Source organism: Acanthisitta chloris, unplaced genomic scaffold, assembly GCF_000695815.1.
Source record: "Acanthisitta chloris isolate BGI_N310 unplaced genomic scaffold, ASM69581v1 scaffold23481, whole genome shotgun sequence".
NCBI lineage: Eukaryota > Metazoa > Chordata > Aves > Passeriformes > Acanthisittidae > Acanthisitta > Acanthisitta chloris.
This window is the reverse complement of record NW_008654686.1, coordinates 142,381-154,393: the sequence shown is the minus strand read 5'-3', so window position 1 is coordinate 154,393 and position 12,013 is coordinate 142,381. Positions and strand designations below refer to the sequence as shown.

The window sequence follows — 12,013 nt, the reverse complement described above, 5'->3', positions numbered from 1 at the left end:
GCCTCGGCACCGCCTGCCCCTTCCCAGAGCGAGCGAGGGAACGGTGCTCTCCGCCAGCGCGATAAATGCTGTTGATGAGGATGGACCTGTTGAACTACCAGTACTTGGACAAGATGAACAACAATATCGGCATCCTGTGCTACGAAGGTAATGGTGCCCTCGCTCGGGAAATCGCTGCTACCGGATCCCTTCGCCCAGCGCTGCTCGCCCGCGGGACTGTTCGCCCTGGGTCGGCGCTGGCCGAGTGGGACACCCCGCGGGTAGTTGTCAGAGCTTTGTTTCAGGGCAGGAATTTCTTTTCGTTTGATTTTCCTGGTCTTTTTTTTTGTTTTGGTAAGGTGTGCTTTCAGCGCCGAGTTCACTTTCCCTTGCAGATGGCATTCCTCAGAGTAGGGGGAAGGCGTCTGAGGTAACAGGGCAAAATCAGTTTCTTCATCTAGTGGAGTTTTACCTACGTGCGGCTCGAAGAAGTGGTTATGGCTTGGCTTTGCCTGGAAAGAAAGGCACCACTGAGCTAATTCAGCTTGGCACTGGAACTGTTTTTGCTGTAGCCACACACAAGCACTGCAAACAGATGGCATTCCTCAGAGTAGGGGGAAGGCGTCTGAGGTAACAGGGCAAAATCAGTTTCTTCATCTAGTGGAGTTTTACCTACGTGCGGCTCGAAGAAGTGGTTATGGCTTGGCTTTGCCTGGAAAGAAAGGCACCACTGAGCTAATTCAGCTTGGCACTGGAACTGTTTTTGCTGTAGCCACACACAAGCACTGCAAAAATCTTTTTTTTTTTTTTTTCTGATTCAGCATTTTTTTTCCGTGTTCATTTGGAAACTAAACGTGCTGTAGTTGTCAGGAAAGAAACAATAAGTAGTACATACAGGCCAAGGAGCTATCTGTTCATACACTCCAGGAAAAGACCAGGCCAGAACACAGGGAGCTGAATCTGACTTTGGAAAGTACAGTCTTTTCTATCACTAAACCAGCATGGCCACATTTCTTCCCTTCAGGAAGTGGAGGGGCTCCCTGCTCAACTGTTAATGTCTCTGTTTCTTTTCTTGTGTTTCTTTCTTTCTTTCCTGCACAAATATGTATATATTCCTTTGAATCACTCTTTTACGGAAGTTTGAGCTGAATAATAGAGCTGAGGTTCCATGGAGTCGATTTTCCAAGTTCTTTCTTATCCTCTGCTTTCTTCATCAGAGCAAGAAAACTAGTTTAAAAGAAAAATAAAAGGAAACCCAATTTGCAGGATCCTCTAACTTTTTCACTGCACTCTGCAGTAACAAGTGTTTTCTTTGGAAGCAATTGGTAACTTCTGATGAAGGCCATAGAATTTTATGCAAAACTTTATTTACCTAGTACATGTTTCTGTGCTTTGTTGACTAAGTTTCATTGACCTGTAGTTTTGGCTCATTAGTTTAACTCATTGTAATTATGCCTGATATTTATGGAAGATTCTTTCCAGTCCCCATTTTCCCCACCCTCTTCTCCAGTAATTGTTATTTAACCAGATCTGAGCTTAAATAGTTCAAAAGCAGCTTAAGGAATACACTCTACTGGACCAGTTCTTGTTTAGTTTAAACATCTGTTGCTATTTTCCTTATTCTGGAAGTTAACATTTTTAACACTAAAATAAACACACACAAAATGAAGAAAAGAAAAGCAAAACTTCAGTGGTGTTTATAGTGAGGTGTTTATATCCCAATGGTTTTAAAAGTATAAACACTGGTAACATCTGCACTGTACTCAAAGGGTGTTTTAGAGATGCCTACAGATCTTCCAGGCCTCTGCCATACTATTTATTTTATAAGTGAGTTGTGTCAGCAGTGATGGATCTTGTCTTTTCAAAGACTGCTGTGGTAGGAACTATATTGACAACAAAGTGTCCTTTCAAACTCAATTAATTAGGATTTTTTGTAGGCTACCCTTGAACTACTTAAAAATACTTATAAATAGATGCCTTCCTGAAAAGTACTTTTGAAGATGTAGGGTAAGATTCAAATATGTTGTGTGATGGTAAAATAGCTTTGAAATTTCAGAGGCAAGAATGATGGGCTTATCTGCCATAGGAACTAAATGAGATGGGTTCCTTGTTCCCTGAGATTCTCTCTTGAAGCACTTGCTTTTGCTTGTGGAGGTAACTGGTATGCTGGTGAAACGTGTCATTATCATTTTATGATGTTTACTAGCGGTTTTAATCTTTCACCTCTGGCACAAGCTACTGGAACTGTGTGCCACTGATTTGTAGCTGCAGCTTATGGATAAGAGATGTATTGTTACATAGGAAACAGGCAAAATTCTTCCACTGTACGCATTTGGCAGCCCTGTAGCTCAACATGAAGTAGAAGAGTATAATTTGCATCCCAAGACAAGTCCTGCTTTTTCTTACCCAGCAAGAGTTACAGATAGCAATTTGTTATCTGTAAGCTCCAGGCTACTGAGTTAATTCCAGCCCTTGGATAGTCTTCCTTGGTTGGTAGGTGCAAGAACCTCAGCTATGTCTTCATCTCATACTGTGCCTAACTCATGTCATTCATGATCACACTCCAGCGAGTATGGAAACATTGTCAAAGTGCTGTTTAGTTCATAAAACAGATTTCTGATTTTGGCTTACTCTGTGGAGGTCTGGGGGAAGAGACTAAATGGTGACTAACATAGATCAGAATCACCATCCCCAGAAGTGTTTAAGAGGCCACTGGATCTGCCACTGGAAGATACGGTTTAGAGTTTACAGTGGAGTGACAGGTTAACGGTTGGACTTGATGATCTTGGAGGTCTCCTCCAACCTTGATGATTCTATGGGATCTGCTTTATGGACAGAAAAGTGTCCTGTTGCTGAGGCTGGGAGAGAAATGGAGATCTCAAAGCTCTCTCATTACCTTTAAGAAGTATCAGTGTGTTGCAGACTTAACTTTGTAGGTGGAACCTGACCTGAGGTTGGCTGTTTTCTCAAACAGAATTCTGTTTTATTTTTCACTGTGAGGTTGTATAATACTACCACAGGTTGCCCTGAGAGGGTGTGGAGTCTGTGTCTTTGGAGATACTCAAAACCCATCTGGACCATGGCCTTGAGCAACCTGCTCTAGTTGAGCCTGGTTTTGAGCAGGAGACTTGGGCTTGATGATCGCTAGAGGTGCCTGTCTAGCCTCAACACTTGGAAAGTTTTGCACACTCTTGTAATTAAAACAGCCACAGCCAGGAAAAGGATTATAAGCAGAGATAAAGTGAGAGGGTTTTTGAAAGGGGGTCCATAACTTCAAACCACAGAATAAAGCCATTTTCTTTTCTCAGGGTTTGTTTTATACTGATAATTTGTGCCCTTTTGAGTGTTTTATTAATCTTATTACCAGCTTTGAGCACCTTGTGAAGTTCCATGATACTCTCAACTCCTATTAGTGCTTTTGGAGGAAAATCTGAATTTTTAATGACATAGTGGTTTGGGTTTTTTTAACAAGTTACATAAAATAGAACATTTGAGTTTTACTTCCCTCTCCAGTGAAAGAAAATTTTTAAATTATTCAAATGGGAATGTTTAGTCTTCACCAGTGGGAAAATGACTGTTATATTAGCAATGATGAACCATTTCAAGCAATTTATTGTAATATATTTGGTGCAATAGGAAAGAAAAGAAGAAATAATTAGAGAATTGTTGACTCGGCATCTGGATGCTGATTTTTAGCACGAATACATTTGATATTCTCCTACTCAACATTTGCTGCCAGTTATCAACAATGGCCAGTTTAATGAGTAGTGCTTTCATATCATTGTGTTCTTCCTAATGAGCTCAGAGACATCAGAAAGCTCTTGGGTGACTGCTGTCCTTGCTGAGGTGCAAAGGCCACGGAGCAGAACCATTCTGTACCACTCTGGCATTCCCAGTGCTTCGTATCAAATGACAAGCACTTGATCTGGGCATGTATTCAGAGGTAGAACATCTGCATCTTGTTTTGCAATGGAAACTCACTTAACTTTAGCTTAATATTCTTTCTCAGAGAGCCTTGTGTGTGAGGTAATGGAGTGCTCAGAGTTAAACAAAACAAATCACAGGTGATCCTGCTCTTTGACTCGTGCAGGGGCCAGCCAGCAAGTTCTGGCTCCTCGTTTCCAATAGAATATGTATGAGAAGGTGCAGTCTCCAAGCAGATTTATTTCATTCTGTTGTTTATCTGAGAGAGTGTACAGATGGTTGTGTGTTGGAAGGCAGATTTCTGTCTTCCTTCCTCTCTCTCCCAATTTCAAATGCTTTGGGTTATTACTACATTCTCAGGGCTGGAACTGCTGTGCTGGGAAAGGTATAAAGAAATGCAATAAGATGCTAAGAAATCCCCCAGGCATGTTACGAGACTTGGAGCACTCCAAATAGTTATACAGAGTTCTCTGGACAGTGCAGAAGACTGGATTTTTTTAATGAAGCAAATTGGATCCAGATCTCTAGAAAAATACCCCTTTTTGGTTTCAGGACAGCTTACATTAGTTAGTGGCACATTACATAATTATTTCACTGACTTCCTGTAACAGTGAAGCGTTAGTTGGCCACAGCACTGAGCTTGCATAGCTGTGTGTCTTCTCAGGGTACTGCAAGGCATTCTGAATATGTGTCTGTCTTCCCCAAAAGGCCAATTCAGATGTTTGCATCAGACAAGGAGTCTGACACAGATTCTGCTAACTTCATTTGCTTTTTAATGAAATGTGTTTTCTTAAGTTCTGAAGAATAGTTTCCATCAGCTCTCTTTGCTGACCTTGCGTTTTAGTCTGGGTTTGTAACATCAGTTCCTCCTATTAACTCCAAAGTTTGGTTTAGTTTCTAAATATATAAAATGACTTTAACACTATTCTTCTATTGGGAATGGAATAAAAATCTCCTTCACGGTGAATTAAGTGTTCTTACTTGTAATACAGTGTAAAGTTTCTGTTCAAAGCCGTGTAAATTAAGATACACCCACAGAATATTCCCCATTTATAGAACATTCTGTGGGGTTTGCTTTTTCAGTGTCTTTTATCTTCAGGGAAAACCAAAGAGCTCCAGGTTCACAGTTGGGCTTTTCTTAGTCATTTCCTCCTAGCATGAAGTTGAGAATATCCTCTTCAGTAGTGACATCAAAATTCAGTTTATTTTTCTTGTTCTTCAAAGGCAAGATAGATTTAGGTCATACTTAACCTTTTTTCTTTTCCTCTGGAGTTCTGTTGTTTTCCTCACCTTGGTGCTAGTTCAGCATTTGTACTGAGAACTCAAACAAGGAAATTAAAAACCCAAATATAACAGAATGTTATGCCACAACTTTCAGTAGATAAGACAGACAGCACATTTTTTGTCTGAGATGAAAGGTAGTGAGGTTTGTAGCAGTAAGTTGAATTCTGTGTTAATGAGCAATTTGCTTAAAGGCTGTAACTTGTTACTCACAAGTCAAATTTGTTACAGTGCCAGGTCTCTTTGGATATAAATCCAGGGATTTTAGGAGACATTGAAAAAGCTTAAATTGCTCCAGAGTCTGAACAATGCACTGTATTGTATGGAGAACTGTTAGAGAAAAAAGAAAGCTTAAACAACAGTCTTCATTGTGTGGCATCTAAAATTATGAATGAAAAAGTTCATCCATATGTATTGGGTTTGCCTTTTTTAAATATCTGCTTTGCATGAAAATGGTTGTCTATTAATTTCTTCTTGAGGATTAATACAGATGGGCCTTTATATTTGATTTTGGCTGAATAGACTACAGAGTTTTAACATGCTGCATGCAGACAGTGTGCCAAGCAATTTAGCAAAGTTGTTTACACTAACAATAATCCAGCAGGACAGAGCCTATAATTTCTCACTGATAATAGTGTGAGGTAGTGGTGAACACAAGTTTCTGGAGGAGTGTTTACAAAAATGGTATTATACTTCCTCAGCGTTAAAGAATCACGAGTGGTTTGGGGTTTAATTTCTTCTTTAAAGCCAGCCAGTCCTTCCTTCATCGTGCAGTCTGTATTATCTCCCTGGAAATTGCTTTACAAATCAGCATGGAGCATAGCTGGACACACAGAGGCATTGTTCCCTGCCTTTCAGTGACAGCCCTGCCCTGGGGGGATAATTGACTGTGCCATACATACTGCTAGTACCCTTGTGTGAGCACCGTGCGGGCCTGGGGGTGCAGTAACATGCACACCAGAGTGCCTCTCTGCTCCCCTTGAGTTTCCTGCAGGAACATTTCCCTTAGGGCTTCATCTGACAGGGGTTTTTTTGGGGGTGGTTTTTTTTTTTTGAGGGAGAGGACATTCTCTTGCTTGTCTCTCCAAGTGGGCGTAATATCTTGGTGAGCACTGGTGTGTGTCTTGGGAGCCTCAGTGGGATGGGAAGAGATGGATCATCCAGTGCATGGAACAGGCAGCTGAGCTTTTAATTAGGGTTATCTCTGTCCATTTGTGAACCTCATGTTACAGATGGATGGAGCTGGAACAGTTTTAGTCTTAATATCAGGAGTAGTCTGGCACTGGTTCTAAGGTAAGACAAGTCTGGAACACTTCAGTTGTTAGGCAAGATCTCTGTACAGCTTCTTCTTGTGTAACCTTGCTGAAGTTGAGGCAATGGTGTGCCTGGGACCACCACAGCATTGGTTCTAGCCAAAGAAAATGTCATCCAGAAGCCTCAGTGAGGGACTGAGTCTTCATCAAAGGTCTTCAGAGATCTAGTTTTAGTAGGAATGTCAGTCCTGAAAATCTCAGTGGGAAAGTAGTATGGGTGGTGAGGACAAAAGTGTGAAAGAGGTTAGAATGTTTCTTTCCCTGAGTGTCAAGGCACTGTTTGTATCAGTTTTTTTAAACATGAATTTAGAATGTTTCTTTGCCTAAAATTCGTGGCACTAACACTTTCCATTTTTATTTTGCTGTGAAACTTTGTTGTTGCTAGTGTTAAAAACAAGTACTTGTTGGACACAGCAGTGCTTGGCCTCTCCAGCTTCTCCCTCTCAAAATGTTTTGTGACCCTTTGTGCCTCATTTTGTCTTTGGAGAAAAATCTCATCTGCAATGTGATGTGTGTGGATGGAGGTACATAATATTTGGGATAAAGTGGAATATTACAGCCTTTGTGGCACATGGAGTGGGAGGGAATCTTGCCCTCAGCAAGTAGGTGCCAGCTCAGTTCCTTCACAAAAAAAAAAGGCTCCTGTCTTTTTACAATACACATTGTTACAAGAGTCTTTGATTGTTTAAGGACATGTTCTTTTTCACTTCTCATCAGTCTGGAGTGTTCCCTGTCAGCTGAGAGAATCAGGCATTGCAGTGTGTATAACTTTCCTCCTTTTCTTCCAAGTGTTGCTAGCAGGTTCCAGGAAATATATTTGCTCTCCCAGGAAAAGTTTGGAACCAGTTGTGTTTAAAAAGCAGTAGTTTTTCCTGGAAACCCATTTGACAGGGCAGGCATGGAAACCACTCAGCATTGCACTTCCCTGCTTTGTGAGACTTAATATTTACTCCTCAGCATGCAAAAATGATTTGGGTTTTTTTTCTTTTTTTGCCTTTAAACATGGGTTGTAGTTAGATGTGCGAGGGATTTAGTAAATGAACCTACCTTTTTTCTCCAGGATAGGAATAGCAGTCCTGTATGGGAATACAAGCCAATATTGGAATATTTATTAAGTTTTGTTTTAATTAAAAGTCCCAGAACAGCAGATTGGCAATAGCCTTTGTGTTTACCGTCTACAAAGTGCCCAGCTGTCTTTTGCTTAGGAGGAGTGAAAACCAAAGCTGCTAAGTGGATATTTTGGAATAGCTCTTACCTTTGGGAAGGAGTGAGTATTTACTTGGTTTACAAATGGCATCAACACACTGTGGTTGCACTTTAGAGATGGCTTTGGGACCTCCAATTTTATCTAATTGCTGATGCTTAGTAGGTCTCACTTCTGGGAGTTCATTCAGATATTTGTAACGTTAGCAGGTTTGGACACTTCAGAGCAGAACCTTTCAGAAAATTCTTGTTTCTTGGCTCCAGATTACTAAATCGAAGTTTTCTCTATGATGCTTTGCTAATTGTAATTAAATGGCCCTGTAAGGAAAATCAAAGTTGTCCAGGCAAAAGGAAACTGTTTCTATGAATCTAAATCATCTAGGGAGGCCAGAAAATGCCACACAAGAGCTTGCCAAGTAAGATAAGACTATTTAGTTGTTGTGTTTATATTCTTTGTAAAGTATTATCTTCTAAAGCAGGAGCTCCACAAAAAGTGCTCTTAGCATATAGAAAAAGAGGTTGACATAACTATGGCACCTCCTTTGTGGTGGTTTTATACAGAACACATTAAATGGAGATGGGGTGAGGGAAGTGCTGTATGATTCATATAGGACAAGTTTGAACTCAGCCAGTTTCTTGGATTTAGTATAAATATTTATGGCATTGAAGGGGATTATTTTTTTTTTAATATGCTTCCTTGTGCTCCAGATCTTTTAGATGTCCTCCTCAGACATCTGGTGTGCATTGCTGCTTGTTTAACCCCCACCCTTCAGTTTTCATGCTGTGGCATCTCAGAGAGCTATCGCAGTCACTCTGTGGTTGGTGTAAATTAAATCTCCTCGAGCCAGCTGGGAGTTATGGCATTGAAGGGGATTATTTTTTTTTTAATATGCTTCCTTGTGCTCCAGATCTTTTAGATGTCCTCCTCAGACATCTGGTGTGCATTGCTGCTTGTTTAACCCCCACCCTTCAGTTTTCATGCTGTGGCATCTCAGAGAGCTATCGCAGTCACTCTGTGGTTGGTGTAAATTAAATCTCCTCGAGCCAGCTGGGAGAATGCTGACGTGCTTTCCTGCTGTATCCTCCAAAACCAGGACTGCAGTTAAAGAGGTGAACACTCTGCTCTTGTCTTGCTGTAGGCATCACACTGAGCTATTTACCAAAGGTGTCAAAAACAGGAATTCCAGCATTAGCAAAGATGTTTACAGAGTCTTGACTAGTTTCTGTATCTTAGAAAATGCTTCTCTCATTAATGTTATAGAATCAATGTTTTTAACTTAGTTCTTTGGCAAAAAGAAAAAAAAAATTAAGTTCTCTTCCTTTAAAAATCTGTAAAAACCCAAATATCTGAGACTGTAACTGCTTTAAGGTACATTGTTTGCCCTAACAGCTAATCTGTAAATCGATCACTACTCTATTTGATTTCAAGTGTTTCTCAGTGAGTACATTTAAAACCAAGTTTGATAGCAAACATTTTAATACTCATATATGTATGTATTTTTAATCCTTTCTGCAGAATCCTAGCTCTCACAGAAGCCTAGTTAATTCAGCTTTTAGCTGCCCCCATGAAATAAACAGTGAATGTTACCCTTACTTGGGGGGGGGAGGGGAAGAGCTGTTGAACTCACCTACGTCAGGGATAAAGCTGACAGCAGCATTCCAAGTGCCTCAATTGCAATATTTTGCTCTAGCTGCTGAGCCTTACTGTGGCCTGTTAGTAAACAAAGAGTGCTTTTACATGTTTGTTTTGAGATGTGCAAATAAAAATGGTAATTAATCAGCTAAGCAGATAAAAACTGAAGCTTAGGCTGATGCCGTGTTGATTAGCTGCTTCCTTCGTGCTCAGCAGTCATGGAGGAACGGGAGCTTTTGGACTGAAATACTGTGACTGTGGTTCAGCTGTAGTGGAGCTCATCTAAACTAAGATGATGAAATTTCTTTCAGTGGAAGTAGTTGAGTCTTTTTAGCTGATAGAAGGAAGAAACCCTTACAGACAACAGTGGGATGGAAAAACTTCCCCTGCCTAAGTCACAGGACCTCCACAGGAGTTGCGGCGAGGAATGTGCCCATGGATGCTGGCAGTTAATTGTTCCGTTCTCTTCAGAAGATGAATTGGGATAAGAAACTTCAACGAATAGTCCAACTGTGACTGTGCAATGCACAGCTAGCAACAGGCAAGCTGATATCCCATATATAATAACCTGAAGCACTGCTTCCAGACTTTTTAATTGACGCAGTGTCTCACTGCCCCCAAAATTCCTGTTTGGCTCCATGAAAAACTTCACTGTGGTATTTAAGAGTGTCTGCTTAGTTATGGGGTGGAACATCTTTCGCATGAGCTCTAGAAATGTTTAGGATGTATGTCATTCAAGGAGGAGGGGGAAGGATTTGACAGATAATTGATTGGGGACTGATAGAGTAATGCAGTGAGAGGTTTAATTTCTGGACCCTGTGGAGATAGTATGATGTGAGTGGTGGGTCATAGACACACAAGTGACATTTTTTGTTACCTTCATTTTGTCAACCCATCTGCACTTCCCTGTCTTTGCTGTCTTTTGCCAGAAATGAGTTGCTTCTGTAGCTTTGAAATAAATAGACAAGGAACCTGGAGTTAAGTTAATCAGAAGGGAGATTCAGCTAAGGACTCATCCATGACTCTCAAGATCACTTCAAAAATACGAATCTCTGCTTGTTCCTTGCTTTTCCAAGAGTTGTGGAAAACCTGCCCTCAGTGCCCAGAAAACTGTGAGAAAGGCTGCCCAGGCAGCATGTAATTTCTTGGTAGCAAACACAATCCCTCCCTCTATCTTCTGTGCCTTAGCCTCCCCTTGGAGAGAACATTGATTTTAAGTGACCCTGCAACTTGGCCCCCTAAACCACCATCCTTGTGAAATAAACAGCCCAGCTCTGAGTTACACAGTGCTCCCATCCATCCCCTGGCACTGTGAGGCTGCTGCCTTTTATCCCTCTGGAAATCTCAGCCACCATGCAGCAGTGCTGACTGTTGGACTGGGTGGGAGGGTCAATCCAGACCCACTGCCTTCAGTCCTTCTGGGGAGGAATTAGTAATGTTCTCTGGTACCAGGTTTTTCACAGCAGAATCTTCTAATGGAACAACGGTTTTCAAGCTCTAGTACTATGTGGTTGGCTAAAATTTTTCTGTAGATCTCTCCATAGCAATTTTTTTCCCCAATAAAACTATTCATCTTAGTTGCATGTCAGGAACCCAAGATTAAAAACTGCTATGTCAAAAGCACAAGATTAATTTTATCTTTTTCCTTAGTGGTGGTGTGTGCCTGTTCTGTTTGTTTTGGCAGACAAACATTTTAGGTACAGTGGTGATATTTTACATTTTTAATGTATGTTTCTTTATACCAGCACCCTGGAGAAATTATATGATATCCTTTCCTTTCATCTCATGAGCCACACTTGTTCTCTGGGCTGTTCTAGAAGAAGAAACCTTCACAAGTTCTTGGTTACTAAGGCACTACATGTGAGCAACATCTGAGGGAGACTGTTGAGTTGTGTCTTAGAATAATACAAACCAGTGGGTTGAAGGCCCTATATTATCCACCCTTGTAGTGGCTGTGATGAGCTGAATTCATTCTCTTCTACTGGCTGAGGCAGTGGCTGGGTTGTATCTCAGCCTGCTGCCCTCAGCTACAATGAAACCCTGCACATAAGGAACTGGCAAGCTGACACGTCCTCCTCATTTTCCATGTAAAGAGCATAGTCAAAAGATGATCTTGTTTTCATCTGAATGGCTCCTGTGGTTTGCTGTTGGATTCAGAGTGCTGACTGCCCTGCACAGTTGTCACTGCTCTCTTGCTTTCCCTCTGTCGAAGGGATTTTGGAGCCCATTTTGAAGGACAAAGGGATTTTGTTCTCTACAATGGATTCTTTGTGGGAGATGGGTTGGAATTGTTCTGAGGCTTCGTGGATTAAAGTCTTCGATACTCTGTCCAGCCTGGCTGAAGGGGCTCTGTGTCCCTCACACAGAGGGGTCCTCTCCCACAGGCTGCCATCAGGTAGCAAAACCAAAATGGAAATGGAAATTTTTCCTCTGTTCACTGGACCAAATGTAGTTTGCTCATTTCACCTCAGTTTAGGAAGAGAATGTGGTCACTTCTATGCTACTCATAGGGATCCTGTGAGGGAACTGGGCACTAAGCTTTGCAGGGTTTGCACCCAGCACAGTGCTCTGAGCAGCCACCCTACTTTATTCCAAATCCACGGGGAGCCACCCACCTGTGCATATCTTGTGCTGACATTTTGAGTACATTTGCTTGTGTTTGTGTTTTAAAGCACTTCTG

At 41.3% G+C, this 12,013-nt stretch overlaps 1 protein-coding gene across 1 annotated transcript in view; it reads left to right on the top strand.

Annotated features, from left to right (window-relative positions):
- Position 1: 1 nt before the first annotated feature.
- The window catches only part of VGLL4 (vestigial-like family member 4), a 44,464-nt gene continuing 32,452 nt past the window's right edge, over positions 2-12,013 (top strand). Inside the window, exon 1 of the mRNA XM_009083645.1 lies at positions 2-147. Coding sequence (XP_009081893.1) covers positions 66-147 — 82 coding nt within the window. The 5' untranslated portion in view covers positions 2-65. The remainder of the gene's footprint in view (positions 148-12,013) is intronic.